The sequence below is a fragment of the Lepidochelys olivacea genome, assembly GCF_965140295.1.
Source record: "Lepidochelys olivacea isolate rLepOli2 genome assembly, chromosome: 6".
Lineage (NCBI taxonomy): Eukaryota > Metazoa > Chordata > Testudines > Cheloniidae > Lepidochelys > Lepidochelys olivacea.
Window position 1 is genome coordinate 56,671,850 of NC_140416.1, and position 20,448 is coordinate 56,692,297.

At 50.4% G+C, this 20,448-nt stretch overlaps 1 protein-coding gene across 2 annotated transcripts; it reads right to left on the reverse strand.

The window, feature by feature from the left end:
* Window positions 1-1,344: 1,344 nt before the first annotated feature.
* On the reverse strand, window positions 1,345-15,441 carry ARFGAP2 (ARF GTPase activating protein 2). 2 transcript variants are annotated; one of them, XM_084630912.1, is made up of 17 exons: window positions 15,284-15,441; window positions 14,633-14,751; window positions 12,794-12,866; window positions 12,085-12,216; window positions 11,920-12,000; window positions 10,953-11,055; window positions 10,177-10,233; window positions 9,421-9,465; window positions 8,580-8,632; window positions 7,922-8,058; window positions 7,155-7,286; window positions 6,506-6,634; window positions 6,288-6,419; window positions 4,956-5,082; window positions 4,706-4,799; window positions 4,411-4,529; window positions 1,345-3,826 (listed from the first exon to the last, which is right to left on the reverse strand). In XM_084630912.1, the coding sequence occupies exons 1-17, from the start codon at window positions 15,353-15,355 to the stop codon at window positions 3,806-3,808; spliced, it is 1,626 nt and encodes a 541-aa protein (XP_084487038.1). In that variant the 5' UTR covers window positions 15,356-15,441; the 3' UTR covers window positions 1,345-3,805. The 2 variants fall into 2 exon arrangements, with proteins under 2 accessions (XP_084487038.1, XP_084487039.1); XM_084630913.1 differs by lacking the exon at window positions 9,421-9,465.
* Between the last annotated feature and the right edge of the window lie 5,007 nt (window positions 15,442-20,448).

Consider the following 20,448-nt stretch of genomic DNA (forward strand, 5'->3'; position numbering starts at 1 on the left):
ATTTTCTATTGATTAGAAATAGCACATGGTAATACTGAGTTTGTTCAGTGTTCACATATTACACCAGGTTGGCTCATGTCATAGCTTCTACAGGCCAAGCTCATGGCATGCATCATTCCATTTCCCTCACAAGCTCCCTGCATGCCATCCTCCCCTCTCCCTCTATTTCAGGGACTCCCTTCAACCCCACCCCAGGGACTCTGCACCTCATCACTCCACAGTACCCCAGGCCTCGACGTAGGCCCTTATTCTCCTCCATTCCTCAAATTCTTATCCTACTTTCTCTTTCAGAGAGCACAGGCAATGATGTGATGGAGATATTAGTATGATGGAATGTGTTGAAATGCTCCTATTATGAGTATACAATTAGACACCAGGATGAAGCTAAATGGACCTACTAGCCAGATGCCAGGAGCTCCAGGCATCTCCCCTGCCCCCTTTTGCCCCTGCCACTTTACTGATTTTCACCAAAATCAGTAGAGTTCTGCACATGGATAGCTAAAATAGTCCTGGCATTTTGGAAGTGATCAAATACAGCATTCAAAAGTTACCACATTACATTCAAACAGAGAAATACATTCAACTCAATGTCAGGACCTCACAAGCTCAGTCAGTGCCCCCTTCCCCCCCCAACCAAAAGCTACAACAACATAAATTTAAGGCTGAGTACAGATTAATAGTTTACCCTAAACTACATTACAGGAATATTATAATCATCCCAACCCAAAGAATTATAAACCCAGGAAATTCATGTAGTGGTTAAACTTAAAACCTAACTGACATTCCAGGGTTTAAACAATTCTTTAGAGTAGTAGCTTAGAATAAACTACATTAAACTCTCAACCTTAGCTCCACCTAAGCTTTGTTTCTCTAGGAACCCCAAACAGTGGGGCATCACTTTCCCCAGCTGGTGGCTTGATGTTTACTTGCAGTTTACTGATAGAGCTGCCACTTACACTAGGGTGTAACACACAAGGGCTGGCCTGGCCTGTCCTTAGACCAATCAAGCCAGCTTCAGCTCCAAGGCAAGGGTGGAAGGTTGCTAGTAAGTGGATTGCTCTATCCACCACCCACTTCTCCACTCGCTGCTGCCTCATTCCAGTAAGCTGCATAGCCCAGCATAAGCCGGCAGGAAAGAATTAGATGAGAAGAGGGTGGTTAGTGATTTGAAAACCCAAATCAGAACACAGCCATGGCCCAGCCAGTACAGAGCATCCCTCATGTAGCCCATGTTACAGAAGGGGGAGCTGCCCACATTTGCTTAGCCTGCTCCCTCTCACTCCTCCTTGCACAAACCCACCCAGCACCCCAGGCCCATTCTAGAAAGAGACTAGACAGAGAACATACAGGTGTCTGATTTTATTTAGTTGAGGGAAAGAATTCCACTTCACTCCTCCTCATATGGCTGAGCCCTGAGCCCAGCCACAAACACAGCTCATTAATACCCTTATCTCCTAAATAATACGAACAGTCCAGAGAAGAGAAATCCCTTCCCATCTCAGAGCAGGAGCACCAGGCCATAGCACCAACCTTTGCCAGCCTCTCCCTCAGACAGAGAGTAGCTGGAGAGGCTGTCGCTGCTTTGCTCCAAGACAATTTTAACAGTTAAAACCTAAGCATCAGTGCATATTTCAGAGCCCAGGGAGCACGATCTGGAGGAGGTGCACAGGGGATAGGGGAAGAACTGCAGGAAGGTAAGGCAGGCAGATGCTCAGATCCTGCAACTGTACAAGTTAAGGTTGTGTGTCTGCACTGTACAATGAACAACCACAGAAAGGAGGGTGGGTAAGACCCTGCTGGGCCTTTAAGTCAGATGGCTAGAGCTTTCCCCCTGGCTTCCCCACTCCAGCAAATCTCCCCATCACTGTAGGATCTAGGCACCAAACACACATTAAAACATAAGGGGGCAACAGTCACTGCCCCTACAAGGGAATTAGGTCCAACCTGTAGCCACTGTGCTGCTGCTACACCTTACAGGTTGAAAGACTCATAGGGGAGTCTGCACAGGTGAGGACTGTCCATAGCTATTCCTCTGCCAACAAGTACTCAGAAAAAAACAACCCAGAAGTTTATTGGACCATAATTTAATTCCCCTGTTAAAATTAGGGGAGAATTCAGCAAAACGAAGAGATCCTGCCCCTCAGTAGTCCAGCATGAAGGAACTCAACTTAAGGAAGCTCCAGGTCGGTGTACTGCACACAGAGGCTCAGCATACTCTGCACTAGGCTCCTGGCTGGTGCCATGCCCCTGCTACTTGGGCATCAAGGCAGCATTGATGGGAGGGAAAGGAAAGGGGAACGCCCTTTGCCTTTTCTACCCACAGAGGGTGTTACTCAGCTAAAGTAACTTCAAAAAGGAAAAGGCCCAGAACCACTGTGCTGGGAGGAGCAGGGTCCAGCTTGTGCTGTTCCATCTCCATGTGCACAGAACAAGTGGAACCAGAGAGGGGACTGGAGCATGGAATTCAAGTAAACCAGTCTGGGAGACCCAGCATATTTGGGAGACTTGGCCTTGGGCTGAGCTATGCTGGCTGAATTGCTCTGAGTGGAAGTTGGGCCAGTAGAACAAACGGCCGCTGCCTCTATTTCCACACAGAATTTGAATTTTCATTTGTAAGAGTGTTGGGCCCTTTTCCCATTGCTAAGTGCCTTCAGCCCAGCCCTCAAGGGCCCCCTCTAAGGGTGGCCTACAGGTATTAACACTGTTGACACTTCCTGGTCAGGAGTAGAGAACCATCAGGAGGCAAGGTGGTTTGACACTATACATTATACAATTCCTCTCGGTGTCCCATGCCACCCCACCCCACAAGAGGCTCTGATCTGTTCCTCAAACAAAGCATGCACACACAGCCTAGCATTGCCAACCCTCCAAGATTGTCCTGGAGTCTCCAGGAATTAAAGATTAGTCTTTAATTAAAGATAACGTCATGTGATGAAACCTCCAGGAACATGCCCAACCAAAATTGGTAACCCTGTCACAGCCCCAGCTTAGCTGGAAGAAGCTGAACAAGAGGTGTGTCTGGGAAATAAGACATCCTGGGTTTCTACACCTAGCCTGCAGATACCTCTGCAATGCTCAGCTCCCTTTGGAGTCCAGGCCTAAGCTTGGCCTCCTGATGTAACAAGACTAAGTTCTTGCTTTGCTGGGGTTATTCTGTCTATGCTGATTTACAGAAACAGTAAATGTGACTTAATTTACAGAAGGGAGGTGCTCCCACTTACTACGCTACCAAAACAGATTCCTGCATGTCCTAGGAAAACCCAATGTAATTTTCAGAACAACATTTACTGCTATTTCCCACTGCTCCTGCCATGTGGTGACTGAATGGAGCTTCCCTCCCCAGCACATTAGCTCTGCCATTCTAGCCTGTGTATGGGGAAGGGGTGGCATCACTGAGCAAGACACATGGGGGTCATTTCCTTGTGGACCAGATGATAGGGGGCAACTGGGAACTCCCCAGACACAGTCACTTGTTCAGACAACAAGCTATGGGCCAGTGAGGGCTGGAGCTACCTGCACCTCCTGTCTCACAGGTCAGAGCAACGTGGGGTTTCTGAGACCAGGCCTCCCACCCTAGTGGCTGAAGGTTCGGTTTGAGGGCATATTGGTTTCTAATAGAGATGAGACTCCAGAGCTATTTGGAAAGGATGTTGGGCATGGGCATCTCCTCATGCCCTTCTGTTTCTGTTGACCTCACCCACCCCGCCCCAGACAGACAAACGAATCCTGCAGCATAACTCCAAACAACTCAAGGTGAGACTGGTGCCTCTCGCTGGCATTCGTCTGAGCTGCAGTCCAATGGTCATCAATATGAACCATAGCGATCCTGAGGAAGGAAACACACCCTGAGTCACTGTCCCAACCACTCACATTATGAGGAGACAGCTGCAGATAGGAACACCCAGAGATGCTTAACATTCCTAGGGACTTGAGAGACAGACCAGCACAGAGCTAATCACAAACATTTGGGATGCCAGGCCAAAAGGCAGGTCAGAGGAAAGCAGTCCCACTGTGGAGGACTCTGCCCAGGAATGCAGAATGTGGGGGAAGGAGACCTTAGGGCAATAAAGGGTCTTCTTTACCAGTGCAAGAAGGTGCTCTGAAATCAGCCCCAAAACAGATTTACTACAGTGGCATGGAATGGCCTCAGCTACTGGAGGGCAGCAGTCATTAATTGTAGCATGAAAATGCCTGCACAGGAACTGGTCCCTGCAAACCCACTGTGCATATGCAGAGCCCAAGCAGAGGATAAGGGAAGGCAGCTTCCTGCAGATGAGGCAAGAGGTAGGAGGCTGAAATCCATAGGGTCCAAATTCAGCTTATTTGCCCTGCTGTTTATCTGTATATGCCCAGTAGGTAGGACGCACAGACCCCCACCCCTGGCCACAGTGAGGAACACCCCTGCCTCACCTGGAGAGAGTTCATCACACCGTTGGCTAGAACGGCCATCTTGCCAGCAACAGATTTTACTCCTTGCTTGAACTGGGTGATGTCAGCTGCAGGCAGCACATTCCCAATTGACACGCCACCTGCCAAGAGCCAGCAAAAGGGGTGGGTTGGGGTCTGAGGGCAAGAATAGCCCCCTCCCAGCAGGCCCTGCTTATTCAGCGCCATAGCAGCCCCTCAGCCATGACCCTTCTAGGCTTAGATCCAGGAGTCTGCCATTGTCTGCCCACTCCCCTCCCTTAGCTAGGTACTAACAAACCTGCTGAGTGCGCGTTCTCAGCCTCCCCAAAGAGGTCTGCGGAGCTGATGGCACTGCTGCTGGAGAGCTGCTGCAATCGAGACCTGGCTTCATACTGCATCAAGGAGAAAGCAGAAGACTCAGACTCAGCTACAACAGAAAGGGATGAAACCAGGGCTTGAGACAGGATGGGAGACGGTGAGGCCAGGGGATAAGTACCAGTCCAAGTACAGCAGGAAAGGCAGGTGCAGGGGATAAGCGTGGCACTTACCTCAGCATCTGCTTCCCGCCCAAAGAACATATCTGAGGAGATGGCTTTGGCCCCGGCGAACTTCTGCCGAGCTTCATTTGATTCCACTGCAGATGTCCTGCTCTCTGCCTCCCTCCTATTGGTGGGTCTGAGGGAGATGAGACAGGACAGAGACCTCATTAGATCTTTGTGCTCACTGAAGCAGCAAGGCAGGCAGCTTATCAACTCCGCTCTGCTGACATCCACATTGCAAACCTACAAAGCCACAGGCATGAGCCACTGCTGATCCCCCATCAGGAGGGCAGTTTAGCAAAGCTGAGTTTGACTGGCGGTCATGAGGTTCTGTTGTGATTAGTAGCCCTAAAAATTTACCCCAATTGTAGCTCAAATGTAAAAAGTATGTGTAAGTTCATAAATAAATGTTACAATAACCCATAACTTTCTCCCTGTTTGAAAATTAATCATGGAAAATAGGTCAAGTTGTTTTCAATAATCAGTGTTATTAAACAAGTGTAAGGGAACCATACAGAGCAACTGGATTAGTGCAAACAAAAAAGGGCCTGCTGATACAGTTCAAGGACTGTTGAAACCATGGTTGGTAAAACATCCTTTACACCACAGGACAGAGTACAATTAACCCTTTCCTTTTCATCAAAAAGGTTGTTTTGAAAATAAGAGGCTCTGATATTTTGCCTCCAAAAAGAAAGATTTTAATAGATTTAATTAAGTTTGTTTTGCATAATCACACAATTCCAGTTTCACTATAGATGTTTTTGTTATAATTTCTTGGATCTGATCCCTGAACTTTCAACACTGGAATGAATGCTTTTGGGTGTTTGCCAAGGAACCAAGTAAAACCAAGGGCCTCTGTAGAAAGAGCCCCCCCAAACTTAAGCATCACTGTTCTATTGTTGGACAGTGGAATTTATAAAACACCTTTAAACTCTTTTGGTCCTTGAGATCAGTGCAAGAGTTCCCATTGTGCCACTAGGCCATGGGCTTCCCTGTTAGGCGAGTCAAAGGCCAGAGTCTCTTTCACTAAGGAGCCAGTGTAGATACTGGGTACTTCCTGTCTCAGTGACCTAGCCCAAGGGACTGCTCTGGGTGACACACTGAAGGCTCTATTTCGTTTTTGGTTGCTGTACCCATGGAGATGAGGTTTCCATAGATCCTGCTCATAGCACAAGGCATGGGAGAGGCTTGTGGGGCTGGGGTTTAATCATCTGTGTTTGGACACTGACATCGTCGCTAGCCTGGTTCCCGTCGGACACCAGCCTAGATCCACCTCACTGCAAGGCCCACCCCTTGGATCCAGAGTCTGAGCTCCAGGAGCAGCAAAGTGGTGCCCTTTACCTCTCTCCAATGGGCCGGATGCTGGAGATGGTCACTGCAGCCTCCTCCTCCCCTTTGTCAACACCCCAGGAGGAATCAGTTTCCCATCGCGAGCTGAAGGCATCTCCCAGTGAGAAGGGATTATCTTTGTACCTAGGGACCAAGCACAGGGGACTCAGCTAGGTCAGCCACAGGAAACCCAGGACTAAGCCAAAGACCACAATGAGGTTCAGCCTTACTTGGGGGGGCCAGATGTGAAGCCTCCGGCATCCTCAAACAAGTCCAGCTGGGAGCGAGAGGATTTTGCAGCCACTGGTGTCTCCTGCTCAATCACTTGCATCTCAGACAGCACGGAGTGAGAGACGGAACTAACAAGGAGGAAGGGAGTCAAGGCTTGGGCTTCAGGGACCCCCAACCAGGGGGTGGCAGTATCCAGCCAACCCTACAGCATCCTGCTTCAACTAGAACTGGCCAACCCTGAGAAGATGTGGGTGCTAAGAATCATGAGCCAGCAGAGCCTGGCTCCAGTACCATCTTATGATGCAACTGGACTAATTCAACTCCACCTAGGAGTCTACTGGACTGAGATACCAAGTGTTCTTTCACTTCTCCATAACCCAACGATGCTGCAGGATAGCAAATGCCACCAATAATGCCCAGGGGGTCAGAGACCTATGGGGGGGCCAGGCTTTGAGTAGAATGCAGGGCCCGCCTCATCCTCACCAGGGATGGGAGTGATTCCAGACACGGCTCACCACACAGGCATTCTGAATCACTTATCTGTTAAGATGGCAGCAGGCTCCCGCACTAATCTAAGCCAGAGCAAAGCACCCCCAGATAGTCTTTCCCGCAGCAAAGTACCACCCCAGGCATCCCCAAAATAAATACCTTCTGGACACCAATCCCATGCCCAGTCTCTCAGCTTGTTCACGTTTCTTCCCTTCCAGGTTCTGAAGTTTCTTTTCCTCCTTTTTCCGATCGATCTGCAACTCCTGATAGGCCAGTCGCATTGAAGTGACTCTAAAGGAAACAATAGGAGTGGATACAAGGTCACCTCTCCCCCAAGGTGAATTCTGTGGAATGGTGGGGTGGAGGGGGAAGAAAAAAATAAAATAAAAAATCACTCTGGTCATATCTACACTGGGAAAGATAGGTTTATGCAAAAACAAAGCAATCACATTGTAAAATCCTAGCATAGAAAGGGCATGCTGTAGTTTTCTCGATGTAGCTTGATCTACACTAGGATTTCATATTGTGTTCACTTTCTTATAAAAGATTAGTGTACAAAGTCTCTGAGCATGAACAGCAGGTCCTGATCCCAGGCCAGTCTTTGGATCAGGCCCAAAAATGGCATTAGTGGAACAGAGCCAGAATCTATGGAGCAACAGGGAACTGCCACATCTACCAACCCAAACCCCTTTCAGAGGCACTGAATCAAATAGTCACAGCAATGCCGCTTCTGCCTTGCTGGAGGGACAACTCCTACTTCAGATTACCTTCTGCTCCTGCCCAGAGAGCTACTTTGCTGCTTGTTCAGCACCTACAGGCTAAGAGTTCTCAGGGTAGAGAGCATCAGCCTCATGCCAATTTCATTGCCCTGGCAAGCAAGTATTCAGCCCATGACTGTGGCTTCTTCCCCAGTGCTTGACACTCACATGGACTCCTCAGCTTGTTTCCTCGACTCCACCAACTGCTGCTCCCTCAGCTTCTCAGCCACTTGGGCTTGTCGCTCTATCTCACTGAAGCTCTGGCTGCTCACTTTCTGGGCTCCAAGCCCCTTTTTTGCACCCAGCTGGATAAAACAGACCCAGAGTGAGAATTTCTCCTTAAGACGCCCAGGGGAGTTCAGGGCCCATCAGAAATACCCAGCACATCAGGCCTTCAGCTTTTCTGGTTCAGTGCCCCACACCACATAGCAGCAAGTGACTGATGTTTCAGAAAGCACCCAGAGAGAGTGAACTGAACTACTTGTGCAATGCAGTATGGGATTAGCCACGTGCATTCTGGGCCCACCCGTGGTACTCACAATACCGCAAGGCATGATAGTTTCACTGCCTTCAATATAGCAAGGCATTGAGTGTGCGGGGGGAAGGAAGAACCAATAGACCAGAGCCTCATCAACTGGCTAATCAGGCAGAAAGCAAAGGTTTCATGAACAGGCATCAGACACCTCAGAAGGAGGGCCAGGTTCCAAGGCAGCCTCAATAAGGGTAGCAACGTGAGGTGCCAGGGAACAAGCCATGACCAGGGGAAGGAAAGCAGGGATGCATAAGGTGCAAGGGAGAGCCCCCTGTAATAGGAGCTCCGACATACCCCTTTCTTGGCAGTGCCTGGCTTCTTCTTTCCAATGAGGGAAGATTTTAGTTCTGGAACAGGAAGGGAGGAGTGAGTGAACAGGAGTGAAAGCATTCAACAAGCTGGGGTTAGTTCATAACAGCCCAGGCAACAGCCCACACACAAAAATCCACAGCCCAGCCGCAACGAAGTCCAGGACACATCATGCAGTTTCACAGCACAGCCCAGGTGACTTCACCCGGCCAAGAATGAAGCAGCGAGACCACCATGAAGAATGAGAAGCTTCAGGCACACAGGTTGTGGGCCTGGATGGGAGGATGTCACTCTGAGGGAAGTTCTGGCTGCACCAATAAGTGACATGTCATGCAGCTGGTGTCCTCTATTTGGTGGTGAAGGTGGGGTCAATGGACAAAGACTCGATCTGTCTGTTGGGAGAGCTCCAGCAGTGTCTCAGAAAGGAAAGGCAGCATCAGGGAGAGGTGGGAAAGCAGGGCTGGTGCCCACCAAAGATGCCTCTAGGGAGAGTCATCCAGAAAGCCAGAAGAGTCCAAGCAGCCGGCAGCATAGCTATGCCCCAGTTACAGGGAGACATCTGGAAGGGGCACTGAACCACTGTGCCCGGGAGGCTGGTTGTGAAGACCCCACACCGAAGGATGGATCCCAAAGCCCAATGGGGCACAGAGGCAGCCAGCAGCTTCCCTCACCCTTCCTTCCACCTGGAATCTGCCAGTTCGGGGGCAGAAGTTTGGATGTACTCTGCTGCCCAGGAATCCAACATTAGGGCTGAAGGCAGAATCACAGAAGAGGGCAGGCAGAGGTGCCACAAGCAGCCAGTGCAGGCTATTTGTTAGCCAGTTACCTCTGGCAGGAGCAGAGCCTTGTGCAGACAGACACATGGACGCGTCTGAGGGAGAGAAACAAACACAGGGAGGGAAAGGTTTACTCTTGGACTAAGGTTTACATCAGGCCTGAGCACAGTGCAGGTCAGGAGTGCACACACTTCCTAATAGGGAGATGCAGGCTCCAGCCACACACTACAGAGCCAGGAGGACAGCATTGTAGGACCTGCCGTCCTTGTTGGCCACACCTCCATACTGAAGAGGAGGCTGAAGCGAGCTGACTGTATGCCAGTTATATGCGGTCATTGGGTTCCTAGAAAATTACTAGAATGGCCCTTGGGCAGTTAAGATCTAGTCACCTGTGCTAAACCCTAGAATGGGAGCAAGCTGTTGGGAATGAGATGCACATTTAAGTTTGGGTGAGGAGGGCAAACGAGGCAGGAAGTCTCCAGTACACAGAGTGGAATCAATGGCTGCAGAGTCTGGGCCTGTGGGTAACCTAACGAGAGCCAAGAGCACAATGTGATTGGAAAGCCAACAACAGATCCCTGAGGGCAGACTCCACAGGAGGATAAATTCCTATTATAGAACGAAGAATGGGCTCAAGCCAGTTTCAGCTCTACTGATCTCACTAGTGAAAACCTGCACAGACAGCTACTCTGCCAGGCCCAGAGCCAGCTAGAGCCAAACAAGAATGACTCACTCCCAAGGACAGGGTAACAGGGAGGACAGGTGAGGCACTGATGTAGGAAAAACCAGAAGGCTCTCTCACTTACCCAGAGGAGCTTTAGGAGACGTACTCAACAAGTCAATAGATGGGCCTTCGTTGGACTCTATGGAGACAAGACGAGCAGTCAGACTACAGTGAGGAAAGAAGTTTACAGATTTACAGCCTCTCCTGCCTGACAGGGGGCTCTCAGTGCCCCAATCCCGAACAGATGCATTCCAGATGTTTCTCAGAAAGCTACAACATCCGCAGAGCGCAGATGACTCTTCACAGCAGCTGACAGTCTTCATTCAGCAAGTTACTCCTTCTAAAAATTTCTTCATTAAGTGAGTCAAGAAACCATCGAGCACCAGCTTACAGGGAGATGCATGAAGCTCTTTCAAGGAGCAGCTCTTCTTCCACATCCCTGATTCTCTGTGGCTCCCTTCCCTCCCTGCAACATCTACCTGGAAATAGAATCTCTATAACTCTATATTCACCTGCCCCAGCTCCATGCACCCCATATATTGCAAGGGACAGTGCAGAAAGCTGCAGCAGAAAGGATTATAAGGGCTGCAGATGAGCACGAAGAAAACAGGTCAGGCAAACCCCGAGTCATAAAGATCCTGTTTCCATGCACATGCTGCAAGGAGAGCGAAGAACTACACAATATCTCTGATCTGGGAGCAGAATGAGTTTCCCAGACGTATCCATTTCACTGGAACTCCAACACCATGTTGCATGGAACTTCCACTCATTGCCCGAGCAAGGGAGAATCTGAGCCTTTCCAACCCCAGCCCAGTGAGATTCTTTGCTGGAAGAGAAGCTGTTCAGCAGTGAACTCACGTGGCATCTCGCTGGTTTCCAATGGCTTTGCTGCTCTCTCAGACTCCAGTGAGGACAATGCTGGATTCTGACTGGCCTCTGCCACATCCCAGGTACTGGAAAGCTTAACGGTTGAAACATGATGCAATGAGTCTCAAAGGGATAAATGACCCAGTACAGATACCAATCCCACCCCAGGTGAATAGTGACTCCACCCAGTTATAGATCAAAAGAGGATACCATGTACCCAAACTGCACATATCATAGCTTCTCCAGAGACACTGATTACGTTAGGGGCCAGTCAGCATTCCCTCAGGAGTTCCAAGAAATCATCAGTGGAGGGAGAACGGAGCTGAGCTGGATGCAGTGGGGTAGGGAGACAAGAGGGACAGTCTCATTCAAGAGGTAGATAAATGGGATGCCATCACAATTTAGATGAAGGACTGTCCATATTTGAGGGGATAACCCCCACCTGGCTCCCTGGGGGACGGTAGACGACTATCCTGGCTATCCTACATTCCCTCAGGTCTGTTCCCATTTTACTCCACTCACAAGAACCGTATGAGCAGTGGCTCAAATCTAACAGACCTAGGCCTCTAAACAGCAGGGGTAATTTGTACACAAGCTCCTGCTGGCTACCTCTCCTTGGCATAACAGTCAGGAAAAAAAAAAAAGAGAGAGTCTATGTAGTAAAGGGGTAACCAAAACAAGGCCAAAAGGAGCTGACAGAGTTCCCCAGTGGTGCTCAGAGCTGTCCTTCACCTACAATGCAGAGTGGCAGCAGGCAGAGGTTCCAGTCTGCAATACTCCACTCCTGGACCATGCTATTGGCTGGGAACTGTAGTCTTCACAGGCTGCAGCTCCATATTACCAGTAAGGTCAGGTGCAATCAGCCTTTTTCATGTAAACAAGGTGTGAAAGCAGGCTCCTGGAAAGTTGACAAAGCAGCTTTCAACAGGGAGAGCCACATCTAGCTGGTTTGTCTCACCTGTGTGTGCTCCATGAAGAAGTCAGCATCATTCTTCTCAGGGGAATGGCCTGGGGTTCCACTCAGTCCATCTATCAGGAGCTGAAAGGAAGAAGACATCACATGTGACTCAGCAATCAGCATTATGCTTCTTTCCCACTGTCGTACAGGCTGGTCAGCACTTACACTGGTGCCATACTTGGCCATGGCAGCACTCGCCAGCTGCCGGATCTTCTCCCTGTACATCTGGGCAGCTCGGCTATTATACTTGGCATTGGCATCTGTGGTTGTGCAGCCATGTTGGCGGAAGAAGGCAGTCTGAGGAAAAGCGGATAATCAGTTTACAGACAGTCAAGTCAAACTCCCACAAGCATCAGACATCAGTAACCAACTTGAGAGCAGCAGTAACAGGAAGCGGGAACTTCCCAGTGAATGAGGAGTAAAGTGCTTTATCCCAGGAATATATCAGCTACTGTTCAACTCCGCCTGCTCTTCCAGGATCCAGAGATTCAAGAACCCACTACCAGCCCTTCCCAGGGAGGAGTGCTTCTGAATCACAGCATGGGGCAAGGGCTTCTAGGCTCTTCCTGAGCAGAACTCCCTTATCTTTAAAAAAAATCCTTCAGCTCTCATGTAAGGGAGATCTAGGAAAATGACAGACCTATATATCAGGAGTCTCTAATCTCCACCAGGGTCACTGTTCTGACCCCTTAACTGGAGATAGAAAATGAAAGTGCCTCTCTTGTCCTGCAGGTATCCAGAGACAGCAAGACCGAGAGGAGAATAGTATCCATGCACCAAGAAAGTCATGTCAGGAGGAGCTGGGCACACAGGAAGCAGAGAATGCCCACAACTGAAAGGGAAATCAAACAAAATGACTATAGAGGTTCCTCACCGCATTGGCATTGCTGCCCACTTGCATACACCTCAGCTGGAACCAGCTCCAGTTTGAATCCAGCTCTGTAGACCTGTACAAGAACAAATCAGCTAGATCAAGAAGATGTAGGTGTCCTGGATTCAGAACCATGTTATTAGCCAGCCTGCTCTGAAAGTGACACTAATACACATCTGGGGGAACAGATGCTGGAACAGATACTAAATGGAGAGAGAAACCTGGAAAGTAGAAATTCTTAGGGAGACAGCAGATGGGAAGTTTAACAGGAGGGTCACTCACTATAGCAAGCCAAAAAAGATTGCAGTGGCTTCATATCAGTGAGCAGGGAAGGAACAGCTTTCTTCCATGGCTCTGGTGCATGTGCATCTGTGCCTGAAATATTACCTTCTGTTATGGCATCCAAGTGCCAAAAAGGCAAAAGGGATGCAGATCAGAAAAGAGCAGTACAGTTATCCAAGGGCTGAGGGTCTGAGTTATGATAAAGATGAAGAGGTAAATCTGTCTACTCTAGTTAAGACATGACTTAAGGAGAGACCAGTTTGTAAACATCCAAAGCGTGTAAACAGCAAAGAGGGTAACAGGAAGAAGTGGGAAAATTTGGACAAATAAATAGTAATTTCTATTACAATCATGCCTAGAGACCCACAATTATAGACCAGGACCCCATTGCACTAGGCACTGTACAGACCCAACAAAAAGACAGTCCCTATCCTAAGGAGCTTAAATACCATGAGAAACACGAAGATAGCAGGACTTGTGAGGCTGAGGAACAATCTCTGCAATGGAAAGGGTGGGAGTCCTATCACTTGAGACATGAACAAAACACCAGATAATGTTCAGTGATGACCTACCTTGCTGGGGTTGGTCTGAATAGGCCCAATACATCACCACCTCTTACTCTTCTTCTTCCTTGCGCTACTGCCATCAAATGGGATCTGCGCTATGAGCGCTCTCACTCCAAGGTGCCCTGGGAGCTGTGTCCACTGTCTCAGCCTCTATCACACCACATGCTAAAACATCTTCTTCCTTTATGACATCCCTCCACTCTTTGGGCTGGCCTTAATTTGCTGGACTCTTTACCCACATAGTTGGCAAGACTGCACTTTACAGGACCAAACCATCTGAGCCTGAACTCCCTCATTCTTTTGTTTATGGGTCTCACTTTGAGTAAGTCTCACACACACATATGCCTGAGATGGCCTTTCTTCCTTACACCACTCTCCTCCTCAACATTTACTTTTCTGTGGAACCAATCATTTGTTCATTTTTCTTCTTTGTTGCTCCACAATGAGCACTATACATTAAAACTGGACTGCCCACCATTTTTTTTAGACTTTCTCTTTTAATCTTACTGGTATCTTCCCTATCACAAACTACACCACTTATGTCTAACCATTTCAGTCGGGCATTTATCATCTTAGCTCTAATTTCATCCTTCATTTCCCCTCTTACTGATATTACTGAAAAGGGTGAAATTCTTTGCTAGTATTCCAGCTCTTACACAGAATAATCCAAATGCTCTTCCCTTAAGGGTAATGCACGTAACACACTGGTGGTCTGAGGACTATTTCACTGAGTTTCTTCATATGTTAAAAGAGCTGAGAGCCAAATTCAAAGCGTTACACTTTCAGCAAGCTATACAGAAAATTGTGCACTTTTGAGAATAAAGTGCCTCCTGCTTGACAGAAGTCCTCCTGATAATCAAACCTCAGCTAATTCCAATAATTACAAGGTAAGCAAATGTTGTGAGTGAATGCATCCTTGATCTGCAGATCAAAACATCTTTCCGTTCCCCACAATGCATCCCCCCATTTCAACTCCTGAGCTAAACATACAAACCTGATGAAGCTTAGATGCACACCCAGTGACCTGTGCACTCCAGAGCAGTCAATGCACAGAAATACGCCATAGGAAATACTGGCCCAGCTTGGATTCTTAGCACCACAGTCAAAACAGGCCTAGAGGAAGAGTAAGGAAGTCAGAGAGGGTCTGAGAGATGGTCCTACCATCAGCTTGAGGAGCAACAGGGAGGTCTGAGCTGGGTGGGGTTGTATCCCCGCTTCCACACGAAAGCAGCAGAGCTAGCAGGTCAAATGCTAAAATAATAAGTGTCCCCTGGCGCTGGGCAGGCCCCCCGCATCCGCTTCCAGCCCCCGCTCACCCCGTTCCGGCTGTGGCGTCCCGGGCCGCTAGGCCACTTCCAGCGGATCAACGCCTCGCACCACGGCGGGCTGCCTGGCCACCGGCCCCGGACGTGCCGCCACCCGGGAAGCTGCCCCTGCCCTGGCAGCGGGGCCGGCCGCCCCAGGCGAGAACGGGCCTATCTCGCTGCACGGCCGCGGGCACCCGAGGCCGGGCAGGGGGCACAATCCGGGGCAGCCCCCCTAGCCGGCAGGGGCCGGGCCCCGCAGCTTCACCAGAAGCAGAAGAGACAGGAAGCGGCTTCGGGGGCCCAGTCCCGACCGGGAGGACCCGGCCCCGCTCCGGTACCTTATTGGCCGGCGCCGCCCGCAGCCGCTTGAACAGAGTCTGAATCTCCGGCTTGCTCGGCTCCGCCGCCATGGTCTCTCCTTCCCAGAAAAGACCGGGGCGACGGGTCCGCGCAGGGTCCAATCCGCGCAGGGGCGGAACTGACGACGGGTCCCTGCCGGGGCCAACCACCGTCTACGCCGCCGCCATGACACCCGGGGCAGAGTAGTCAGGACGGCGTGCGGATTTAGAGCCCCCCAGGGCTCTGCCGGACGATGCCCAAGGCCTGCTCCGCCATTAACTGTCCGAACCGGGACACGCGGGAGAACCGCGCCCGGGGTCTCTCTTTCCACAGGTCGGCGCGGGATCGGGCCCTGATGCTGCTGCGAGGGGCTGGTATCCCTGTGGGCGGGGCTTCCCGGGGCTGGTATCCCTGTGGGCGGGGCTAGTATCCGGGGGGCGGGGTCTGGTTTATTCTCCTGAGGGAAGGGTTGTACCTATGGCTCCATGACCAGCAGGATGGGGGGTGCCACGGGGCAGGCCTGGGCGTGGGGACCGGGATGGACGGGGGGTGCCACGGGGCAGGCCTGGGCGTGGGGACTGGGATGATGGGGGGTGCCACGGGGCAGGCCTGGGCGTGGGGACCGGGATGGACGGGGGGTGCCACGGGGCAGGCCTGGGCGTGGGGACTGGGATGGACGGGGGGTGCCACGGGGCAGGCCTGGGCGTGGGGACCGGGATGGACGGGGGGTGCCACGGGGCAGGCCTGGGCGTGGGGACTGGGATGATGTCTGTCGTGTGCCGTGTCTCACGCATTCCCATGGTAACGTAACAGGACTGAGAAGTTCACCTGTCTCTCTGCAGCTTCCCCAAAGCCCATGAGCTGAGGAAGAGGTGGATGTTGGCTGTGAAGCGCATTGAGCCTGGCTCCAGGAAGCTGTGGATCCCAGGTGCTGGAGCCTGCCTCTGCTCGCAGCACTTCACCCAGGATGAGTTTGAGCTTTATGGAGGGCAGAAGCGGCTGAAGGCTGGTGTGATCCCATCTGTGTTCTCCTTTAAGGTGCTGTGGACAGGGGAGGGCCTGGTGGTGATCACAGAGCCAGCCATCTTAGAGAGGAGCTGTATGTGCATGTAGGCCTTCACAGACCAACATCCAGCAACAGCCCTTGCCCAGACAGCCTCTGGCATAGTGGACCTTAGTGTCAATGAAATCATGGCTATTCCAGGGACTAGTCCCTCCAATTCAAGTATGCTAATTGCCCCCAGTTAACAGAGCTTCTACTTTAGCTCATAAAATAGGGGTATGTGCTTTGGGTGCTGATGGTCCTACATTCAATCCTGCTGATGATTGCAGTGCGTGGCTACAGCATCTCTCCTTCATATTTGTAAACTAAGTCAGAAATGGCAAAGCCTTAGTAGGTTCCCAACAAATCTGCCCTCTTGCGTGAGGGCAGGAGTGTTCCCTGCAGCCCCTATAGTCTTCCAGGATGTTGTCCAGTTTTAGAGTAAGAGACTGTATCACTTATTCTGCTTGCCCTGGCACCAAAGCCATATATAGCGTGACTGTTTCCTCCCTGAGCAATGTCATGAAGAAAAGATGGATTGTGTGATTAAAGGATAGGATTTCTGGCTTCTGTTGCAGATCCTGCTGCTGACTTCTGTGGGACCTTGAGCAAGGTTTGTGAGGCATGGTTTCCCTGTATGTAACACAGGGAAAGTGATACTTCCCTATGTGCTGGGGATACAAAGGAAGCGTGTGGAGCTCCTCAGTTGAATGAGGCTAGAGAAGGACAAAGTATGTTGAGAAAGATGTCTCTGAATATGTAGCCTCATACCTCACTGCAAATTCAGACCTGGCCTTCCATCCATTCCCTCCCCTAGGCTATGCTCACCATTATCTGTCTCCCAGTGTAGGTCTGTGACTGGACTTATCTGCTCTGGATCAAACCTAACAGCTTCTTGCAGTACTCTCCTCGCAGCTTGAGACACTGATGTTTATTACCCTTTTTTATGAAGCACCAACCAGTCTTCCATCCTCAGCACATGAGAACCATTTCACAGATCTCTGCATCAGTAAAAATGTCATCTTGTTGAGTTTCTTCTTGGACTGTTTTTCTTCTGGCACAAGAGGGCTGACCTCACACTATTACAGTGTGTCCCTTCTCCTTCTTGCCATGGCCATTCATCAATGATAGTGGATGGAGGGGGATGCTCTCTGTTCCATTACTCCTACTGACTCCTCCGTTCCACAGGTGGTCTTTGTTTAGAGATCAGATTATAATAATGAGGTTATTTAAGATAGATAGAAGGGAGCTACTGCCCTTGACTCTCTATCTCTGCAGCCCTCACATAATAGGCATTTTGCAACTTAGTGTGGGAAGCACCAAAGACCAAGTCAATGAAGTATCCTCTTACACAGCATGCAAACTATGGCCTCTGAACAAGATTAGCATTACAGGTATGACCTCTCTCAGCAGTGACGGCTTCATCTACTGTTAACCTCTATCCCCCAGCCCGTGGATCAAAAACCTAGCAGAAGTGTGTTATGAAGGCCAACACATCCAGGTTCTGCCAAACCAACAGGGGAAGCAAATTCCAGAGTTGAGAGCCCCCCCTCTGCCCCACTAAGAACACCTAGCCAGCAGTCTCTAGGTGTTCAAAACAGGGATGTTGTGCCGGCCGCTTCCCGGAGTGGCGCCGGGGCCAGGGCAGGCAGGCAGGCAGGGAGCCTGCCCTGGATCCAGTGCACGCCATTGCCACCCTGGAGCCGCTCCAGGTAAGCGGCACCAGGCCGGAGCCCGCACCCTGAGCCCCTTCTGCACCCTGCACCCCAACTCCCTGCCCTGAGTGCCCTGCCTGCACCTCAACCCCCTGCTGCACCCTGCCTGCACCCCATCCCCCTGCCCTGAGCCCCCTCCCTCACTGTGCACCCCCTCCTGCACCCCAATCCCTTCCCTGAGCCCCCTTGTACGCCCCGCACCCCTCCTGCACCAACCCCTTGCCCTGAGTCCCTTCCTGCACACCACACTCCCCTCTGCACTCCAACCCCCAGCCCCAGCCCTACATTCATTGCCCTGCATACAATTAATTTCCCTAACCAGATGTGGCCCTCTGGCCAAAACGTTTGCCCACCCCTGCACTACAGGCTTGAATCTCTTTGGCTAGCCTAGATTTATTGTGCTGTCACATTTATTGGCTGTGCTGCAACAGGAACAACTTCGCCAGTCTCTCTCCATCAAGTTCCTCGCAAGCGTTCCTGTCCCTGTTGATGGCCCAGCTCTTGACAAAGTTTCTCTGCTCAGGATGATACCTTCTGATCCTATCTACAGGTTTCCGTGAAAGCAGCAAGAATAGTGAATCACTGGCAGTAGGCATATTCAGCTTTTTTGTTTCCTTTACTGGTGGAGGAAAGATCTCCTGCCTGTGACTCTTCTCTGGAAGTGACTGCTCTCACATAAGTACTGGGCAGTTCTCTGTTTCCTGCAGTTGTTTCTTTCACATCTCAGCCTGGTCAGATGATCAGTCCCTCGATGCCAGGTTTCTGAGCTCCAACCTGGCGGCTTGTCCCTCACCCCCTGACTTCCAGGTCCTGCCTTGCATCTGGCTTCTGCCCCTGCTCTGTGTTTAGAGCCCCACCCCTTTCCGAACTGCTATTAAAGCAGATCAGGAGCCAGTTCTAGCCTCCCAATCTCAGTTCTCCTTGCTGTTTCCCAGCCCTGCTCAGGAAGCAATGGCCTCAAAGAGCATCCATTACATGAGGGAAAACAAGTGAAATGTGACCAAGTTTGTTCTTGACGCTTGCTATGTGGTTGGGGGCATTTCCCAGCATAAAAGGTCCTGCTGTAAACAGGTGTTTGAGCTGAGGTTCCAATTTAAAGAGGAAATCCAAGAATCCTGTGCAGGAAGTAGGGAAATAATCACAGACAACAGTTTCAGAGGCCAAGAGCAAAGGTGGAAGTGGAGCAATGGGGATGGAATCTACCCCGTACTTACAGGGCCTGGCCCAAGAGAGAAAAATGGAGAATCTCCAAGGATTACCTTCATGTGTTCCAGTGAGTGGGGGTGGGCTGCCTGGGACAAACAACATTTATTCCTGATAGGGTTGGGCAGGGAGAAGCAGGAACCCAGTAGGCAAAAGTGTACACTGGGCTGAGAATCAGGGTGTTGAGAAAGGAAAATTCAGGAGATGGCCAGTAACCAGACTTCCTGTGCTGATTGGAGACATGCCCTGCCAACTAGAGCTGCTGGCCTCTTGTGCCATTACTGAACAAGGAGTCAGAAGGGATACACAGGAAAGGGGCTACTGTGGATTCAGTGAACAGTGAAAAACACCTCGGTAAGAAGCAACTCCCCATGGGGCACAGTATGGAATGGGTAGTGCCCAAGGGGGTCTATCCTGGGACTGTGGGGACAGAAACAATATTAATCCAAGTCTTGCACTTTGTATCTTCAAAGCACTTTACAAATGGTAACTAGCCCTCACAGCCCCCGGGAGAGGAACCAGCATCAACCCATCCTACAGCTGGAAAACTGAAGGTGCAGAGACAGGAGGTCTTTGTTAGCCAAGTCCGCCCAGCAAGTTAGTGTCACATCAGAGATAAAAACAGTTCTGCTCCATGTCTAGATCTTGTTGTCTTTTGGTGTAGGTGGTTCCAGCCCATGGGTATCACAGAATTGCTAGAAACAGGAATAGTGCATTAAAATGAGAGAGTCAGTAATGAAACCTCTCAAACCCAAACCTGAATGGCTTAGCTGCCTAGAACATGTCAATGCAGTAGCTAGCTAGGTGGTTTCCCCAAGTTATCCACTCAGAGCTCCAGGTGGCTGTGTGTGGGGCTCTCTGCTCTGAGAAGCTACCCCACTTGTTGGTCTTCAGCCAGCATTTTTGTAGTCACTGGAGATTTCCTAGGAGTCCTTGCATGTGGACAAATCCTTTTTCTGGGATTAGCCTTAATAAGTTTCCTAGCCCCAGCTCTGCTGGCCCACTGGTGATGAGAGGGCCAGCTCCATTTCTGACTCTGATGCAGCTAGTCTTGGTGGTATCTATCCCTATGAACACTGGTGCCCAGCCCAAGAAAATTCATTAGTATAATTTCTCTCACATAGGTTTGCACATCAGTGGTGTTCCCTTCCTTTGAAAGGACTCTTGTGGTCCCGGCTCCTTTCAACTTCTCTGCCCAGGTGCC